At 30.5% G+C, this 19,329-nt stretch overlaps 3 protein-coding genes across 3 annotated transcripts; all 3 read left to right on the top strand.

Moving 5' to 3' along the window:
- Positions 1–6,495: 6,495 nt before the first annotated feature.
- LOC118444292 (odorant receptor 13a-like) lies at positions 6,496–8,302 on the top strand. Its single transcript, XM_085661101.1, has 5 exons — positions 6,496–6,690; positions 6,835–7,059; positions 7,328–7,639; positions 7,768–8,040; positions 8,240–8,302. Exons 1-5 carry the CDS (start codon positions 6,496–6,498, stop codon positions 8,300–8,302), a joined length of 1,068 nt encoding a protein of 355 aa, XP_085517227.1.
- A 1,005-nt stretch (positions 8,303–9,307) lies between these two features.
- On the top strand, positions 9,308–11,789 carry LOC118444327 (odorant receptor Or2-like). The gene is made up of 6 exons (XM_085661100.1): positions 9,308–9,496; positions 9,654–9,921; positions 10,358–10,464; positions 10,890–11,240; positions 11,358–11,630; positions 11,712–11,789. The coding sequence occupies exons 1-6, from the start codon at positions 9,308–9,310 to the stop codon at positions 11,787–11,789; spliced, it is 1,266 nt and encodes a 421-aa protein (XP_085517226.1).
- Positions 11,790–13,245: 1,456 nt separating this feature from the next.
- Positions 13,246–19,117, top strand: LOC118444326 (uncharacterized). Its single transcript, XM_085661099.1, has 12 exons — positions 13,246–13,440; positions 13,585–13,837; positions 14,259–14,362; positions 14,612–14,923; positions 15,054–15,326; positions 15,525–15,585; positions 16,604–16,803; positions 16,963–17,215; positions 17,656–17,762; positions 18,189–18,521; positions 18,674–18,946; positions 19,028–19,117. The coding sequence occupies exons 1-12, from the start codon at positions 13,246–13,248 to the stop codon at positions 19,103–19,105; spliced, it is 2,442 nt and encodes an 813-aa protein (XP_085517225.1). The 3' UTR covers positions 19,106–19,117.
- The last annotated feature ends 212 nt before the right edge of the window (positions 19,118–19,329 follow it).

The following is a 19,329-nucleotide window of genomic DNA, read 5'->3' as shown; positions in this document are numbered from 1 at the left end:
GTATTTTGTAAAAGAAAGGAAAAGTGAAAAATCGAGAACAGAGGGAAAGGACCGGTGGGATGGATTAAAGAAAGAGAAAAATAAATAGAAAAGAAAAGAAGAAGAGAAGAGAGAAAAAATGGCGCGAATAGTGATTTGATACAAAAAAAGTTTTTGAATTAATTTGAGACATTTGGTATTAGCCAAGAAGGAAAGGAAAAAGAGAACGAAAAAGAAACAAAACAAAACAAAACAAAACAAAGAAAAATAAAAAGAAATAAAGAGAACGAAAAAGCAACGAAAAAAAAAGAAATGAGAGGAAAAGAAAAAAGAAATAAAAAAATAGAGGAAGAAGAAGAGGAAGACAAAACGTATGGGTTTCGTTTCGTTGAAAGTATCTGCAAAGAAACAGTATACGTAGTTATTAAAACAATAACAACAATCGTATTTATTAAATATTACTAATGTATAAAGCCCCTTCCCCTCCCACCACCCCCACATCACCGTGTAAGCCTTGCCTTCTCCTTTAGCTCCATCCCTCTCCCTCCTTCCCACCCACGCATATCGTAATATGGAATTTAAATGTCAGTGAGAGTTTCTCAAAGGTGCCCAAAAAAAAAACCCTCCACCCCCGCGATATAAGCGTAGAAAGTTAAAGGAAACTAAAAAAAAAAGAAAAAAAAAAGAAAAAAAGAAAAAGAAAAAAAATAAAAAAAAAAATAAAAGAAATCACAAGAAAAAAAAAACAAAACAAAAACAAATAGACAAACAAACATCCAAGCGAATAAATAAAACGAAAGAGTAAAGGGAAAATAAAAAAAAAAAAACAAAGAAAAGAAGAAAAAAGAAAAAAGAAAAGGAGCAAATGAGAAGAAAAAGTAAAAGAAAGAGAAAACGAAAAGGTATAAACCACACAACGTGTAAACGAGAAAAAGAGAAAGAGAAAGAGAAAGAAAAAGAGAAAGAGAAAAAAAAAGCCGTAAAAAGCTCAACGTATCCTTAAAGCTCACCAAAATAGAAACTTCGACAGAAGAATGTTACGATGTAATAGAAAAAAAGAAAAGAAAAAAAAAAAAAATAAAATAAAAGGCTTCGAAAAAGCTTCAATAACACACACGGAGCACGCTTGATTTCTAGTAAAAAAAAAAAAAAAAAAAAAAAAAAACAAAACAAAACAAAACAAAATAAAAACAAAACAAAAAAAACCAAAAAAAAAAAAAAAAGAAGGAAAAAGAAACGACGATACAATAACAGTTCCAATGACCCATAGTATTTATCATTGTATATTCGAACAACAATTATTACCTTTGACCCTCCGACCACCTACTCCCACACTCCAATCCATTCCCAACCCTTTACTCTCTACTACGACCACCATACCACCTGTTATCGACGAATGTACGAATATACGAGAATATGTAACGAGCATGTATAATACGAGACTGTAAAAAAATAAGTATAGTTGATAAGTTATTGATTTAAGTTATCGAAATCGACGATCGTCTTTGTTATTTTGTTAATTGTTCATTCATATATAAAAATTGATTATACTGATTAATAATTATCGTATCGTATTGTATCATATCGAAAAGTTTTATTTTTTCGTTTTACACGAAAGAAAAGTTATTTTATCGAAAAAGAAAAATATGGAACGTAGTTACATACATAAGTACACACGTGTGTGTGTGTGTGTGTGTGTGTGTATGTGTGTGTATGAGTGTAATTTTCAAAGAAGAAGAAGAAGAAGAAGAAGAAGAAGAAGGAAGAAGAAGAAGAAGAAGAACGTACGTGAGAAATTAAAGAAAACTTTTCGAACGTATCATCCAATCTCACATCCTTCGTCTCTATCAAGCTCTCTTCAAAATACATACATACATACATACAAACATACATACATACATACGTACGTACGTATATACATATGTATATATGTACATACATAGATACGTTCATTCTAAGTTAGAAATTCTTAACAATAGCTAAGAATGACACAGTGGTATACGGATGCATCCATTGTCACGTTCTCTCAGCCATGAATAGTGATCATCAGGCGACATACATACATACATACATACATACATACGTACATACATACATACGTACGTATATACATACATATAACATATAGCATTTCATTTCTCATCAGATTTCTAACTTTTCAAAAATTTTAGCTCTGCCAACGTGTTCCTCCTTTCACGATTTATTCGCGAATGATATTTGTATCATTATTTGCATCAGAGATGAATCCTACAATGTCATCTGTTAGCTCGATGATTCGATTATAAAGAAATTTTCATTTCTTCTTTTTTACTTTTCTTTCCCCCTTTTTCCTCGCTTTTCTTTTTTTTTATCCTTTTTCTTTTTTTCCTTTTTTTTATTTCTTCTTTTTTTTGTTCGTTTGTCTCTTTCTCTATCCTCATTTTGGTTCTTTTCTATTTTCTATTCTCATACGATTATGTAAATAATATAAATAAATATGTAAGATAAGTAAAAAGTATTTGCGCATCTTCTAAAACCAGATAACTTTAGAGTGGACCAAAATGTATTGTGAGATTGTGACTCGCTCAAAAACCATAAGACCGTTTGATTCATCTTAGAAATGAGTTATCGCGGTTCTAAGGGGCGTGCGAATAGTTTTTATTCTAAAACTGTACACGTTATTATATATATATATATATATATATATATATATATGATCTTTCTATATTTACATAAGATATTTTTTAAGTGATCCTTTTCACACATATAAATATATATATATATATATATATGGTATATATACATATATATATATATATATGGTATATATTATATATTATATAATTATATATTCTTACATTATAAACAAATATATATATATATTATATATGAATATGTAAATATGCATTTAAATATTAAGAAATGTATGTGTGTGTGTGTATGTATGCGTGTCCATAAATCTAAGCCAAGCTCGAAAAAAGAAAAAAGAAAAAGAAAGAAGAAAAAATAAAGAAGATAAAAGTAGCGAATTCGAATGATGTGAATGAATTAAGACGAATGAGTGATCGACATGAAGAGAATTAATTAGTTATTATTCTACGATTGTGTAATTACGTAATGCCTTTTGCAAAGAGTACGTTATAATATCGAGAACACGCTTTAAAACATTGTACAATACGCTGTATTAGTTTTAGCTTGTGTCGGATCTTTACAAATTTTACGCTTTTTATTAGATGGCAATTTTTAAAACGTACGAATTATTTTGTTGTTTTCTTTTTTTCTACGTCTATCTCATTCGAACGAATTAATATAGTTTCATTTATGATTTGTTATATTAACTTTTATTACGATTTATTATATTTGCTTTGAAATCGAAAGAAGATGATAGATCCTATCGTTAATGTTTTTAACAAAATCTTTTTATATTTTTTAATTGAATAGCTCTCTCTCTCTCTCTCTCTCTTTCTCTCTCTCTCTCTCTCTCTCTCTCTCTCTCTCTCTCTCTCTATCTCTTATTCTCTTACTCTTGAAGAAGAAAAAATAGATTAAATTTTTTCAAACATTTGTTTTCTTTCTTTTCTCTTCTATTTTTGTCGATCGTCGAACGTCCAGGAATAAAGAACGTTTTGATTAGATTTAAACCAGGTTTAAATGGAAAATATTTTCTCTCTTTTTTTTTTTCTTTTTTTTATTTTTTTTCTTTTTTTCTTCTTCTTCTACTTCTTCTATTTTCTTTACGTTCGATTCACACGAACACGTGCTTCTGTTAGGGCACGCTTCGTATAAAAAAAAAAAAAAAAAAAAGAAAAAGAAAAAAAAAAAAAAAAAAAAGAGAAAAAAGAAAAAAAAGAGAAAAGAAAAAAAAATTCAAATCCTAAGCAATTTTTGCTACGTAGAGGATAAAAATTTCTTCGAGGGATTTAAAGATTAAATAAATATAATGTTTTATCGCACATAGGGAGAGAAAAAAAAAGAAACAAAAATGAAACTATATAAGAGATATTGTAGTTAAATAAATTCGTGGCGTCCTTGAAAGACTTTTAAAGTCACCGTCGAAAAGAAAGAATATTTTTTAACTGTAATTACACGCGCGCACATACACATACACACACGCACACACACACACACACACACACATGCATACAAAATCTCACGAATGCACGTAAGCACACACACACACACACACACATGCATACAAAATCTCACGAATGCACGTAAGCACACACACACACACACACACATGCATACAAAATCTCACGAATGCACGTAAGCACACACACACACACACACACACACACATATATATACAGATACAAACACAGACGAAAGCACGCCAAAGTTTCCTTTAAATATTTTCTTATTTTTATGTGTACGTGTTATATGGATAAACAGCGTTATCCAAATAACAATGAAATAATAGAAACATATTAGGTAAGGAAATGTTTGCAAAATGAAATTGATAAATGTTTTAGCATTGTATCAAGAAGTGTGTATATACCAAAAGCAATGTGTTATCAAATGTGTCGATATACCTCTAAACGCGACTTACCCTCTCTCTCTTTCTCTCTCTCTCTTTCTCTGTGTTCCTTTCCTCTCTGTCTCCACCTACCCCTGCCTCAACCCAGTCATACCCCTTCTCACTTCTTATCGTTTTACTCGTATTGTAAAAAGAAAGAAAATAATTAAAATAATAATAATAATAATAATAATAATAATAATAATAATAATAATAATAATAATAATAATAATAATAATAATAAATAATTAAAAAATATAACATTGACGAAGAACAAAAGAAAACAAAAAAAAAAGAAGAGAGAAAAAAAACAACCAACAAACGAATAAAAAAATGTAAGCCTATAATTAAGCCGAACAATGTAAGTAAATTGATAACAAACGCGAAATTATTTTCAACGTTTGTCGTATATGTTCGTGCGTATAGCGTGTAAAGGGATGAAAGAGATGAAAAAAAAAAAAAAAATCATAACAAAATAAAAAAATAAAAATAGGAAGAAGAAGAAGAAAAGATAAAGATAAGAAAACAAAAAAAATGTTATTATCGACACTAAGTTTCGGTGATGCGTCGTGCCTATTCTTTCACGTCCAGAGACGCGTATCTCTGTGTATATCTAGCTGTTGAAGCGGCAATAAAATTTCAAAAATCGCTCCTCTCGATTATAAAGATTATTCTTTCTCTTTCTCTCTTTCTCTCTCTCTCTCTCTCTCTCTCTCTTTCTTTCTCTCTTTCTCTTTCTCTGTCTATCTCTCTCTTTTTTGTACATTGATATACACGTGCATTTATAAAGTGAAAAGAAGAAACAGGATTTTACGAATGACATTACACTAACTTACTAATCGACACGCACGAAGAACAGAAATCTGACAGTAAGTATAAAATAAAAATTTTAAAAAGCCAAAAGCAAAGGAAAAGAATTATAATAATAATAATAATAATAATAATAATAATAATAATAATAATAATAATAATAATAATAATAATAATAATAATAATAATATAGATGAATCAAACTTACTTACTTTATTCTATTTAAAATCAAATTCGTCGTATTGCCGATATTTTTTCTTCTATTATTTTTTTTCCTTCGTTAATCAATAGTCGTGCATAACAAAAAATAATTTCAATTCGTCCACTTGAGGATGCGCTACGTGCATTTCGTACTCTTTGAACAGCCGCCATTTATTCATAGAATGAATAATTTCTACACGAAATAAAAAAAAATACAAAAAAAAAAAAAGAAAAACAATTACCGTATATCCTTCGTAACCTCGTTACGAAATAATAAATCGGTAAGTTTGAAATTCTGCCTTTCCAATTATGTCGTTATAAAAGAAAACAAAGAAAAAAAAAAAAAGAAAAGAAAAAAAAAACAAGGAAAATAATAAATAAATAAAAATAATAATGAAAATTCACGAATCACACTTAGCGCAAATTGTTTTAGTTGAGTACGAAGTTCCTCCGTGGATATTCTATGTCATCCAACGGGTATAACTAAGTTGAAAAGTAAAAAATAAGTGATAGAAAAAATTCCATATCCTATATGACTTTATAAATCATTTGTACGTATTGCCCTTTATTACAGCGAAATGAATAAGATTTATCGATCATCTGTCGTATCATTCACACCTGACGCTTCGTACGGAAGTCCACAGACTTTTCTTTCTTTTTTCTCTCTTTTTTTTTTCCTTTTCTTTCTTTCAAAGAGAAAAACGAAGATAATCTTAGAAGTATGAAAAATGTTGCACGCACGATTGTTGAACAAGGGTAGGGAGGATTTCTTTAGATTATGATATCAAAAGAAATTTGAATTTATTATTCCTCTATTCGTTTTATAATATATTCTTTAAACGTTTGACGTGCATCAATGACCGTAATAGAATGCAAAAGTGATCGTAGTAGTATCAAAGAGATGTCAAATTCGACACGTCTACTAATCTATCATTAGTTTATCGTTATTATACCCTATCAGTAATTTCATTGATACATAGAAACGAGACGTTCCGAACGAACGATTGATTATGGCAAGTAAATCGTCAAAGTATTTTTCAATAAAGATAGCACGGTTTCTTATAAAAACCGTCGGTTTCTGGTATCCCGAAAGCTCTAAAGAAAAATGGATATTCGACGGTATATTATTTTACACGTTGATGGCAGTAACAACTTCTTTGGTTATCGTGTCTCTCGACGTTTATTATAGTTGGGGTGATTTTTACGTGAGTATAAAGAAGAAGAGGAAGAAGAAGTAGGAAAAAATAAAAAAGAAAAAAACATGTATCATTAATCCAAAAAGAAAAGTTCATTCTTGAATGAACGTACGAACAAAATTTCTAAACGATCCTCGTAATATATTCTTACAGGCAATCACTTATACTGCCTGCAGTATAATGCCAGTGATAATAGTATTGCTTAGAATATCGATATTTATGTTACACCGTATGAAAATGATGAACTTGATAAAATATACTCAAGAAAACTTTTGGTATCGGGAATACGATGATTTTGGTCAAAAGATATCAAATGAGATCGATAATAAGGGAATACTTTTGATGTGTTCCTTCACGTTTTTTGTTCAAGGAACCGCTGTTACTTATACCCTGACACCGATAATAGGTAAATTTTCTATGATATCTTCTCGGTTTTTGTTTATTTTCTTTTTCTATTTATTTTCTTCTTCTTCTTCTTTCCTTTTTCCATTTTTTTTCTCTTTCCACTTATCTTTAATCGCATTAAGCTTCGACTGTTGATTCAGAAGATTTTCAATCGTTGTCACTTTATAAATTTCTCCCAATAATAATTAATATCCATCGATATTTCAAATTGATTTTTTTCCAGAGATATTTCATTTCGCAGACTCTCGCCCTGATACACACCGCCGTTTGTTTTGCCTGTTTCGATAATTTTTTATGCCTCTTAAGCATGCACGCCGCCGGTCAATTCAAAATACTACAGCACAAGCTCGAGACGATTTTTGATTGGGGCGTTAACGTATCATTGAAAACTGTCATAACGTTGAATAACGAAAGATTAAATGATTGCATTAAGAGGCACAATGAATTGATTAATTATATTGATAAATTGGAAAATATATTTACTCACACGATGTTGTGCCAATTGTTAATATCAAGCGTGATGCTTTGCGTAGCTGGATTTCAAATGTTCTTGGTAAGCAAAATTAAAAAAAAAAAAGAAAAATAAATCAATTGCACGAATTGAAATAATAATAATCACATTAATGAATAATAATAATAATAATAATAATACATATTTAATTATATGTTCACGATCAATAGTCACAAGGAACATTGATAAGGAGGATGATATTTGTCGCTCATACCAACGGATGCTTCTTCCAACTCTTTGCAATAACTTTGACAGCAAATGAGGTATTGATTGCCAGTCAAGCTATAAGCGATGGCGCTTACGCCGCAAATTGGGCCTTCCTCCCTTCAGAAATTTTTACCAACATAAGTGGAAGTCTTATAATGATTATGATCCGAGCACAAAAACCTTGTTGCATAACTGCAGGCGGATTTTTTCCTGTCTCCCTCGAAACATGTATGGCGGTAACAATAAAATTAATATTATAACGATAATAATAATAATAACAATATTAATAACAAACTCATGGAAATTTATAAGAGATTGAAAACTTACGTACTTTTTCTTTCTTTTCTTTTTCTTTTTTACTTTTTTTTGTTTTTCTTTCTTTTTTTCTTTCTCTTACTTACGTTATTTTATTCTTTTCCTTGATTTTCTTTGTAGGTCTTGAAGACAGCAGCTTCTTACTTCACGTTGTTGAGAACATTCGATGACGAAAACGATTGAATTTTTCTATCGAAGAAAATGTGAAAATGGAAAAAAGAAAAGAGAGAAAATATTCACAAAAATTAATATATATAGAAATGTATAATAGATTAATATTACGACTTATTTTAAGATTATTTTTTTTTCCTCCCTCCCCTTAAGATTTTACATTTTCATTCAACTTTAATATATATCGGAACAATCATTATTTTCTTACCTTTCATTATATTCTCTTGTATGAATGATGATTTCAGGTTTCCTCTGTTCTATCTATTCTCTTGTATTTCGTTCTACGATAGCCATTCCATGTTACGATCTTTCTCCTTCTTCTCCTCCTCTTCCTCCTCCTCTTCCTCTCATAATTTTACGGCTAGAGACCGTTATCGTTATTCTTTTGATCTGACAATCCCACGATTATTCGCAAGTAATTTTTCTTCATAATCTATAATTCAATATCGACTATTTTCTTAGTTCACAATTTCTAATATCGTCGAAAAGTCCTAATGATTTATGTATAATATCATTCGTATAACTATACTCTTGCGTTGTATGATTTTCTTCTTTCCTTTCTTTTCTTTTCTTTTATCTTTTTCTTTTTTCCGTTTCGATGTAACAAACCGCTTATCATTCATGCTTGTAACAAAAGAAACGTATCATTACGTTTAATGAATTCTTTTCCCGGATGTTATTTTATTAAAAAAAGGAAAAAAAAGAAAGTGAAAGAAGAAATAAGAAAAGAGCAAAAGAAGAAAAAAAAGAGAGTAAACGATTTAGAAGTTATTTATAAAAATTCTAAAGTAAGAGAAACGTCGTTAGAAACTTAGAAAAAATTTTCTATTTAAAAGTAAACGTCTTTGTATATAGTCTTTCATTTTCTTTGAACGTTCAAAGGTAACGATAAAGAAAGATCATTGTTTTTCGCTGTCTATTATAACTCGTTTGTAAATTAATAATTGTTTATTTAGAAATTGGAAAAACTTGGAACGATATTTTTGCATTTTCAGTATCGCGTAAGACAATAGAACGATGAATAAAATGAAATTTTTATCAGTCAATATAGCAAGGTTTTTAATGAAAATCATTGGCTTTTGGTCGGCTGATACGATTAACGAGGAACGTTTACTCAATATACTTTTCAATTACACCATCGTTGCAATTGGGATGGGCTTCTGGATCGAGGCATATGATTTTTACGTTAGCCTCAATGATTTCTACGTGAGTCTTACTATTTTTTACGTTTCTTTCTAATTTGTTTGATTTATTCGTTTGTTGTTCCTTTTTGTTTTTTGTTTCCTTTCCCTCCCCTCCTCCTCCCCCCACCTATTTTCTTCATCCACATTATATCTGGATCATGGAAATTTTTTTTTGACAGGAACTCATGTATACCGCTTGCAGTACAATACCAATGTTAGTGGTTCTATTGAAATTTATCGTATTTCTGCCTAATCGTAAAGACATTATCAAATTAATTAGATACACTGAGGAAAGTTTTTGGTTCAAGGAGTACGACGAATACGATGAAAAGATATTAAATGTCGTTAATAAGAAGGGATCGATTTTGATTTGTTGTTTCACGTGTTGCGTACAAAACACAGTATTTACTTATGCATTAATCCCTGTAATAGGTATATTACAACTACTATGAGTATTACTATTAATTGTCAAATAATTTAAGTGTGTTAAACTCTTAATGACATTTACATTCGTTGGTACAAATGAGAAATGCCAAGGGTGTTTTGAATAAAATGTGTAATAAAAAAAAAAGAAGAGAAAAAAAAGGAAAAAAGAACAAAAAAAGAAAACAAAAAAGGAACACATCATGAAGTCATTTATATATATATATATATTGATCTGCTTTTTTTTCTTTCTTTTCCTATTTTTTTTTGTTTCAACTTACTTGAATTCAAGCAATCGTCAAATGATTTTGATTATGGTCTACGCGTCGATTAAAAAGTTTCTCTCGCACTTCGTCGTTCCGCTCGAAAAAAAAGAACAAAAAAAAAAAGAAAAAAAATAAATAAAAAAGAAAAAAGGTTAAAGAACAAGAAAAAAGAAAAATTAATTTTCTCTTTACAGAAAATATAGGAAAAAATGAGAGCGACAGAATCTTACCCTTCGACATCTGGTTAGGGGGAGCAGACATACATTTGTCGCCATATTTCGAATGGGCATTTGCAATGGAGGTGACAATATTAGTTTTGCAAATATATAACCCTAGTTGCGCACAGATCTCAAAATAATTTCAATATTGTTTACTTGGGGATGTGTCACAATTTACAGGCACTTTGAGCGACCGTCAATTATAAAAAATGAACAATTTTGATTCCGAAAAAAAAACGAATACCGTATATCCTTTGAAGCCTCGAACGAAATAAATAAATCGATAGATTTGAAAGCACATTTCAAATTCTGTGATTATATAAAAAAGAAAAAAATAAAGAAAAAAAAAGAAAATATTCCATAAATTATACTTAGCGCAAATTATTTCAAATCTAGCTCAAAGTTGATCTGTTTAATGTTCAACATCCATCCTTACTAGTCTCAACTAGGGTTAATCAATTAGAATACAATACGATATAATTATTTTTCTAGACGTATCATTTCGCAGATTATCGCATTGATACATTCAGGATTTTGTTTCTGTTCTTTCGATAATTTTCTATGCCTGTTGAATCTAACGTTGGCTGGACAATTCAGGATTTTGCAACATCGTTTGGAAACATTGTTCGACAATAGCATATTGTATTCCAGGAAGAACGAATATATTTCCTTGGACGATGACGCATTAAAAACTTTTCGAGAATTTAAAAGATGCGTTGAACATCATCGTACACTTTTTGATTATGTCGACGAATTGGAAAGGATATTCACGACGGCCACGTTGTTCCAATTGTTGATGTCCAGTATAATGCTTTGCGTCGCAGGATTTCAACTTTTTATGGTATACACATTCTCGAAAGCTTATCGAAAAGAAAAAAAAAAGGAGAAGAAGAAAAAAAATAGAAAGAAAATGAAATCCAATTTGACAATGATCGATCTAGATTTCGTTAACGATTAATTTTCTTCCAATTTAAAGTCCAATGGCATTACAAGACGTCAGTATCTATTCTTCTCACACATTTACGGGTGTTTCTTTCAATTATTTGTCACAACGTTCGCTGGCAATGAGGTAATCATCGAAAGTCGTGCGGTCGGTGATGCAGCTTACAATGCTAATTGGCAGACATTATCCCATGAGCCCTATAAGAAGATTAAAATGGGCCTTATGATGATGATGTTACGAGCCAAACGACCCTGTTACATTACAGCCGGTGGCTTCTTTCCCTTATCTCTCGAAACGTTTATGGGGGTAATTAATAATCCATTCCTGACGACGATATCGCTGAATTGTATTTAACTATTTTTCGAATAACAAGATTATTAATTTAAGGTATTAAGTACTGCAATGTCGTACTTTACTTTATTACGTAACTTGGAAGAAGACGAAGGATTGATAAATGATATTTAATTAACGACTTCCAACAATATGTATCGAATTAATAAAACATCTTAATATTTATCATTATTTCAATAAGTTTTTCGTATTAATCTTTGATCATAGAATTACTTACGTAAGATAGAACACATGATGATAATGATGATGATGATGACCGTCATTATTACAATTTACAATTTTGTCAGATATTTCGAATGATTATCGTACACATATTCTCGATTTTATTTTCGATCGAAAATATTTTCATTTCAGTTCAAAAATATATACAAGCTCATTGAAGTACACTGATTATTTCACATTGATTTAGTACTCGGATCAAAATCGGTTCTAACATTTTTCGTCATTCTGATCAAAACCGTGAAGTTGTGATTACTTTTTTTTTTTTAGATCAGATCACAATTTTCTCTATAGGACGCGAGACGCTTGATCGCACGATCACGACTCTCGAAATGTGAACGATTGATCATGGCAAACGAAGAGATACTACAGACTATCTCTATGCTTTCTAAATTGTCAGGCATCAGTATTTTTCGCATCAGAGAAAATTGGAAGATTTGGCAAAGGAAAGGAAAAGAGAACAAAAGAAAAACAAAAAAAGAAAAACATTTACCGTATATCCTTCGTAAACTCGTTACGAAATAATAAATCGGTAAGTTTGAAATTCTGTCTTTCCAGTTATGTCATTATAAAAGAAAAGAAAAGAAAACAAGAAAAATAATAAATAAATAAAAATAACAATGAAAATTCAGGAATAACACTTAGCACAAATTATGCCTTTCTAATTCTGTCATTATAAAAGAAAAGAAAAAAAAAGGAAAAACAAGAAAAATAATAAATAAATAAAAATAACAATAAAAATTCACGAATCACACTTAGCGCAAATTGTTTTAGTTGAGCACGAAGTTCCTCCGTGGATATTCTATGTCATCCAACGGGTATAACTAAGTTGAAAAGTAAAAAATAAGTGAAAGAAAAAATTCCATATCCTATATGCCTTTATAAATCATTTGTACGTATTGCCCTTTATTACAGCGAAATGAATAAGATTTATCGATCATCTGTCGTATCATTCACACCTGACGCTTCGTACGGAAGTCCACAGACTTTTCTTTTTTTTTTCTCTCTTTTTTTCTCTCTTTTCTTTCTTTCAAAGAGAAAAACGAAGATAATCTTAGAAGTATGAAAAATGTTGCACGCACGATTGTTGAACAAGGGTAGGGAGGATTTCTTTTGATTATGATATCAAAAGAAATTTGAATTTATTATTCCTTTATTCGTTTTATAATATATTCTTTAAACGTTTGACGTGCATCAATGGCCGTAATAGAATGCAAAAGTGATCGTAGTAGTATCAAAGAGATGTCAAATTTGACACGTCTACTAATCTATCATTAGTTTATCGTTATTATACCCTATCAGTAATTTCATTGGTATATAGAAACGAGACGTTCCGAACGAACGATTGATTATGGCAAGTAAATCGTCAAAGTATTTTTCAATAAAGATAGCACGGTTTCTTATGAAAACCGTCGGTTTCTGGTATCCCGAAAGCTCTAAAGAAAAATGGATATTCGACGGTATATTATTTTACACGTTGATGGCAGTAACAACTTCTTTGGTTATCGTGTCTCTCGACGTTTATTATAGTTGGGGTGATTTTTACGTGAGTATAAAGAAGAAGAGGAAGAAGAAGAAGGAAAAAATAAAAAAGAAAAAAACATGTATCATTAATACAAAAAGAAAAGTTCATTCTTGAATGAACGTACGAACAAAATTTCTAAACGATCCTCGTAATATGTTCTTACAGGCGATCACTTATACTGCCTGCAGTATAATGCCAGTGATAATAGTATTGCTTAAAATATCGATATTTATGTTACACCGTACGAAAATGATGAACTTGATAAAATATACTCAAGAAAACTTTTGGTATCGGGAATACGATGATTTTGGTCAAAAGATATTAAATGAGATCGATAAAAAGGGAATACTTTTGATGTGTTCCTTCACGTTTTTTGTTCAAGGAACCGCTGTTACTTATACCCTGACACCGATAATAGGTAAATTTTCTATGATATCTTCTCGGTTTTTGTTTTTTTTTTTTTTTCATAACCCTAGTTGTGTTCGTGGGATAGTATAGAATATCAAACAGATGAACTTTGAGTTCTATTAAAACAATTTGCATTAAGCATGATTCATGGAATTTTTTTTTCTTTTTTTTTTTATAATGACAGAATTGAAACTGCATCTTGGTTAATCATTTCATTCAAGACTACAAAGCATATATATATAATATTTTTTTTTGGAGTCAAAATTATTGATTTCATATAAAAATGATGGCTGTTGAAAGTGTCTGTAGGTTATGACGCAACCCCAAGCGCACAATTTCCAAATTATTTTAAGATTTGAACAATAAGGATTAATCGACGATTGTCGATCGATATTGATCGATAAGCGAGATAATTAATTTATTTCACATAGAAAACTTGGGTAAAAATGATAGCGATAGGATTCTACCGTTCAAGATATGGATCGATCTACCTTTTTCAATGAGTCCTTATTTCGAGATATTCTTTACGATTGAGGTAATATCTTCGAGACAATTATATTTTCTTTCAACTTTTTTCTCTCTCTTTTTTTCTTTTATTTTCTTCTTCTTCTTCTTTCCTTTTTCCATTTTTTTTTCTCTTTCCACTTATCTTTAATCGCATTAAGCTTCGACTGTTGTTTCAGAAGATTTTCAATCGTTGTCACTTTATAAATTTCTCCCAATAACAATTAATATCCATCGATATTTCAAATTGATTTTTTTCCAGAGATATTTCATTTCGCAGACTCTCGCCCTGATACACACCGCCGTTTGTTTTGCCTGTTTCGATAATTTTTTATGCCTCTTAAGCATGCACGCCGCCGGTCAATTCAAAATACTACAGCACAAGCTCGAGACGATTTTTGATTGGGGCGTTAACGTATCATTGAAAACTGTCATAACGTTGAATAACGAAAGATTAAATGATTGCATTAAGAGGCACAATGAATTGATTAATTATATTGATAAATTGGAAAATATATTTACTCACACGATGTTGTGCCAATTGTTAATATCAAGCGTGATGCTTTGCGTAGCTGGATTTCAAATGTTCTTGGTAAGCAAAATTAAAAAAAAAAAAAAGAAAAATAAATCAATTGCACGAATTGAAATAATAATAATCACATTAATGAATAATAATAATAATAATAATAATACATATTTAATTATATGTTCACGATCAATAGTCACAAGGAACATTGATAAGGAGGATGATATTTGTCGCTCATACCAACGGATGCTTCTTCCAACTCTTTGCAATAACTTTGACAGCAAATGAGGTATTGATTGCCAGTCAAGCTATAAGCGAAGGCGCTTACGCCGCAAATTGGGCCTTCCTCCCTTCAGAAATTTTTACCAACATAAGTGGAAGTCTTATAATGATTATGATCCGAGCACAAAAACCTTGTTGCATAACTGCAGGCGGATTTTTTCCTGTCTCCCTCGAAACATGTATGGCGGTAACAATAAAATTAATATTATAACGATAATAATAATAATAACAATATTAATAACAAACTCATGGAAATTTATAAGAGATTGAAAACTTACGTACTTTTTCTTTCTTTTCTTTTTCTTTTTTACTTTTTTTGTTTTTCTTTCTTTTTTTCTTTCTCTTACTTACGTTATTTTATTCTTTTCCTTGATTTTCTTTCTAGGTCTTGAAGACAGCAGCTTCTTATTTCACGTTATTGAGAACATTCGATGACGAAAACGATTGAATTTTTCTATCGAAGAAAATGTGAAAATGGAAAAAAGAAAAGAGAGAAAATATTCACAAAAATTAATATATATAGAAATGTATAATAGATTAATATTACGACTTATTTTAAGATTATTTTTTTTTCCTCCCCCCCTTAAGATTTTACATTTTCATTCAACTTTAATATATATCGGATCAATCATTATTTTCTTACCTTTTATTATATTCTCTTATATGAATGATGATTTTAGGTTTCCTCTGTTCTATCTCTAATTCCCTTGTATTTCGCTCCACGTTACGATCTTTCTCCTCCTCCTCCTCCTCTTCCTCCTCCTCCTCCTCCTCTTCTTCCTCCTCCTCCTCCTCTTCCTCCTCTCATATTCTTAAGGCTAGAGACAGCTGTTATCGTTATTCTTTTGATCTGACAATCCCACGATCATTCGCAAGTAATTTTTCTTCATAGTCTATAATCCAATATCGACTATCTTCTTATTTCACAATTTCTAATCTCGTTGAAATGTCCTAATGATTTATGTATAATACCATTCGTTTAACTATACTCTTGCGTTGTATGATTTTCTTTTTTCTCCTTTTTTCTTTTCTTTTATCTTTTTCTTTTCCCCCTTTCGATGCAACAATCCGCTTATCAATCATGCTTGTAGCGAAAGAAATGTATTATTACGTTTAATGAATTCTTTTCCCGGATGTTGTTTTATTAAAAAAAGGAAAAAAAAAGTGAAAGAAGAAATAAGAAAAGAGCAAAAGAAGAAAAAAAAGAGAGTAAACGATTTAGAAATTATTTATAAAAATTCTAAAGTAAGTGGAACGTCGTTAGAAACTTAGAAAAGTTTTTCTATTTAAAAGTAAACGTGTGTGTATATACAGTCATTCATGTTCTTTGAACGTTCAAAGGTAACAATAAAGAACGTTCATCGTTTTTCCCGGGTCTATTATTACTCGTTTGTAAATTAATAATCGTTTCTTTAGAGATAGGAAAGACTTGGAACGATATTTGCATTTTAAGTATCGCGTAAGACAATAGAACGATGAATAAAATGAAATTTTTGTCGGTCAATATAGCAAGGTTTTTAATGAAAATCATTGGCTTTTGGTCAGCTGATACGATTAACGAGGAACGTTTGCTCGATATACTTCTCAGTTACACCATCATTGCAATTGGGATGGCCTTGTGGATCGAGGCATATGATTTTTACGTTAGTCTCAATGAATTCTACGTGAGTCTCACTTTTTTTACGTTTCTTTCTAATTTGTTTGATTTGTTCGTTTGTTGTTTCTTTTTTCTGTTTTTCATTTTCTTTCTCTCTTCTCCTCCCCCCACCCCCACTCTCTTCATCCACATTATATCTGGATCATGGAAATTTTTGTTTTGACAGGCACTCACGTATACCGCATGCAGTGCAATGCCAGTGGTGGTGATTCTATTGAAATTAATCGTATTTTTGCCTAATCGTAAAGACATTATCAAATTAATTAGATACACTGAGGAAAGTTTTTGGTTCAAGGAATACGACGAATACGATGAAAAGATATTGAATGACGTTAATAAAAAGGGATCGATTTTAATTTGTTGTTTTACGTGTTGCGTACAAAGCACCGTATTTTCTTACATGTTAATCCCTCTAACAGGTACACTACAACTATTATTACTATTACTATTAATTGTCAAATAGTTTTAAGTGTATTAAACTCTTAATAACATTTACTTTCGTTGCCAAGGGTGTTTTGTACAAAATGTGTAATAAAAAAAAAGGAAAAAGAAGAACAAAAGAAAAGAAGAACAAAAAAAGAAAACAAAAATGGAACACATCACGAAGTCATTTATATATATATATGTATCGGTCTGCTTTTCTTTCTTTTTTTTTTCTATTTTTTTTTTGTTTCAACTTATTTAAATTCAAGCAATCGTCAAATGATTTTGATTGTGGTCTACGCGTCGATTAAAAAGTTTCTCTCGCACTTCGTCGTTCCGCTCGAAAAAAAATGAACAAAAAAAAAAAAGAAAAAATAAATAAAAAAAAAAAAGATTATAGAACAAGAAAAAAGAAAAATAAATGTTCTCTTTACAGAAAATATAGGAAAAAATGAGAGCGATAGAATCTTACCCTTCGACATCTGGTTAGGGGGAGCAGACATACATTTGTCGCCATATTTCGAATGGGCATTTGCAATGGAGGTGACAATACTAATTTTGCAAATATATAACCCTAGTTGCGCACAGATCTCAAGATAATTTCAATATTGGTTACTTGGGGATGTGTCACAATTTACAGGCACTTTGAGCGACCGTCAATTATAAAGAATGAACAATTTTGATTCCGAAAAAAAAAATAATATCGTATATCCTTTGAAGCTTCGAACGAAATAAATAAATCGATAGATTTGAAAGCACATTTCAAATTCTGTGATTATATAAAAAAGAAAAAAATAAAGAAAAAAAAAAGAAAATATTCCATAAATCATACTTAGCGCAAATTATTTCAAATTGAGCTCAAAGTTGATCTGTTTAATGTTCAACATCCATCCTTACTAGTCTCAACTAGGGTTAATCAATTAGAATACAATACGATATAATTATTTTTCTAGACGTATCATTTCGCAGATTATCGCATTGATACATTCAGGATTTTGTTTCTGTTGTTTCGATAATTTGCTATGCTTGTTGAATCTAACGTTGGCTGGACAATTCAGGATTTTGCAACATCGTTTGGAAACATTGTTCGACAATAGCATATTGTATTCCAGGAAGAACGAATATATTTCCTTGGACGATGACGCATTAAAAACTTTTCGAGAATTTAAAAGATGCGTTGAACATCATCGTATGCTTATTGATTATATCGACGAATTGGAAAGGATATTCGCGATGGCCACGTTGTTCCAATTGTTGATGTCCAGTGTCATGCTTTGCGTCGCAGGATTTCAACTTTTTATGGTACACAAATTCTTGAAAGCTTGTCGAAAAGAAAGAAAAAAAAAAAAGAAAAAAAAGAAGAAGAAGAAGAAAAAAATAGAAAGAAAATGAAATCCAATTTGACAATGATCGATTACGATTTCGTTAACGATTAATTTTCTTCCAATTTAAAGTCCCGTGGCATTGCAACACGTCAGTTTCTATTCTTCGCACACGTTTACGGTTGTTTCTTTCAATTATTTGTCACAACGTCCGCTGGCAATGAGGTAATCATCGAAAGTCGTGCGGTCGGTGATGCAGCTTACAATGCTAATTGGCAGACATTATCCCATGAGCCCTATAAGAAGATTAAAATGGGCCTTTTGATGATGATGTTACGAGCCAATCGACCGTGTTACATTACAGCCGGTGGCTTCTTTCCCGTATCTCTCGAAACGTTTATGGGGGTAATTAATAATCCATTCCTGACGACGATATCGCTCAATTGTATTCAACTATTTTTCAAATAACAAGATTATTAATTTAAGGTATTAAGTACTGCAACGTCGTACTTCACTTTATTACGTAACTTTGAAGAAGACGAAGGATTGATAAATGATATTTAATTAACGACTTCCAACAATCTGTATCGGATTAATAAAATATCTTAATATTTATCATTATTTCAATAAGTTTTTCGTATTAATCTTTGATCATAGAATTACTTACGTAAGATAGAACACATGATGATACTGATGATGATGATGACCGTCATTATTACAATTTACAATTTTGTCAGATACTTCAAATGGTTATCGTACACATATTCTCGATTTTATTTTCGATCGAA

This window comes from Vespa mandarinia, chromosome 13 (genome assembly GCF_050613455.1).
Source record: "Vespa mandarinia isolate Hongniang chromosome 13, ASM5061345v1, whole genome shotgun sequence".
In the NCBI taxonomy this organism is placed as follows: domain Eukaryota; kingdom Metazoa; phylum Arthropoda; class Insecta; order Hymenoptera; family Vespidae; genus Vespa; species Vespa mandarinia.
Note: the sequence above shows the minus strand (reverse complement) of the source record. Positions and strands in the feature narration are given on the sequence as shown.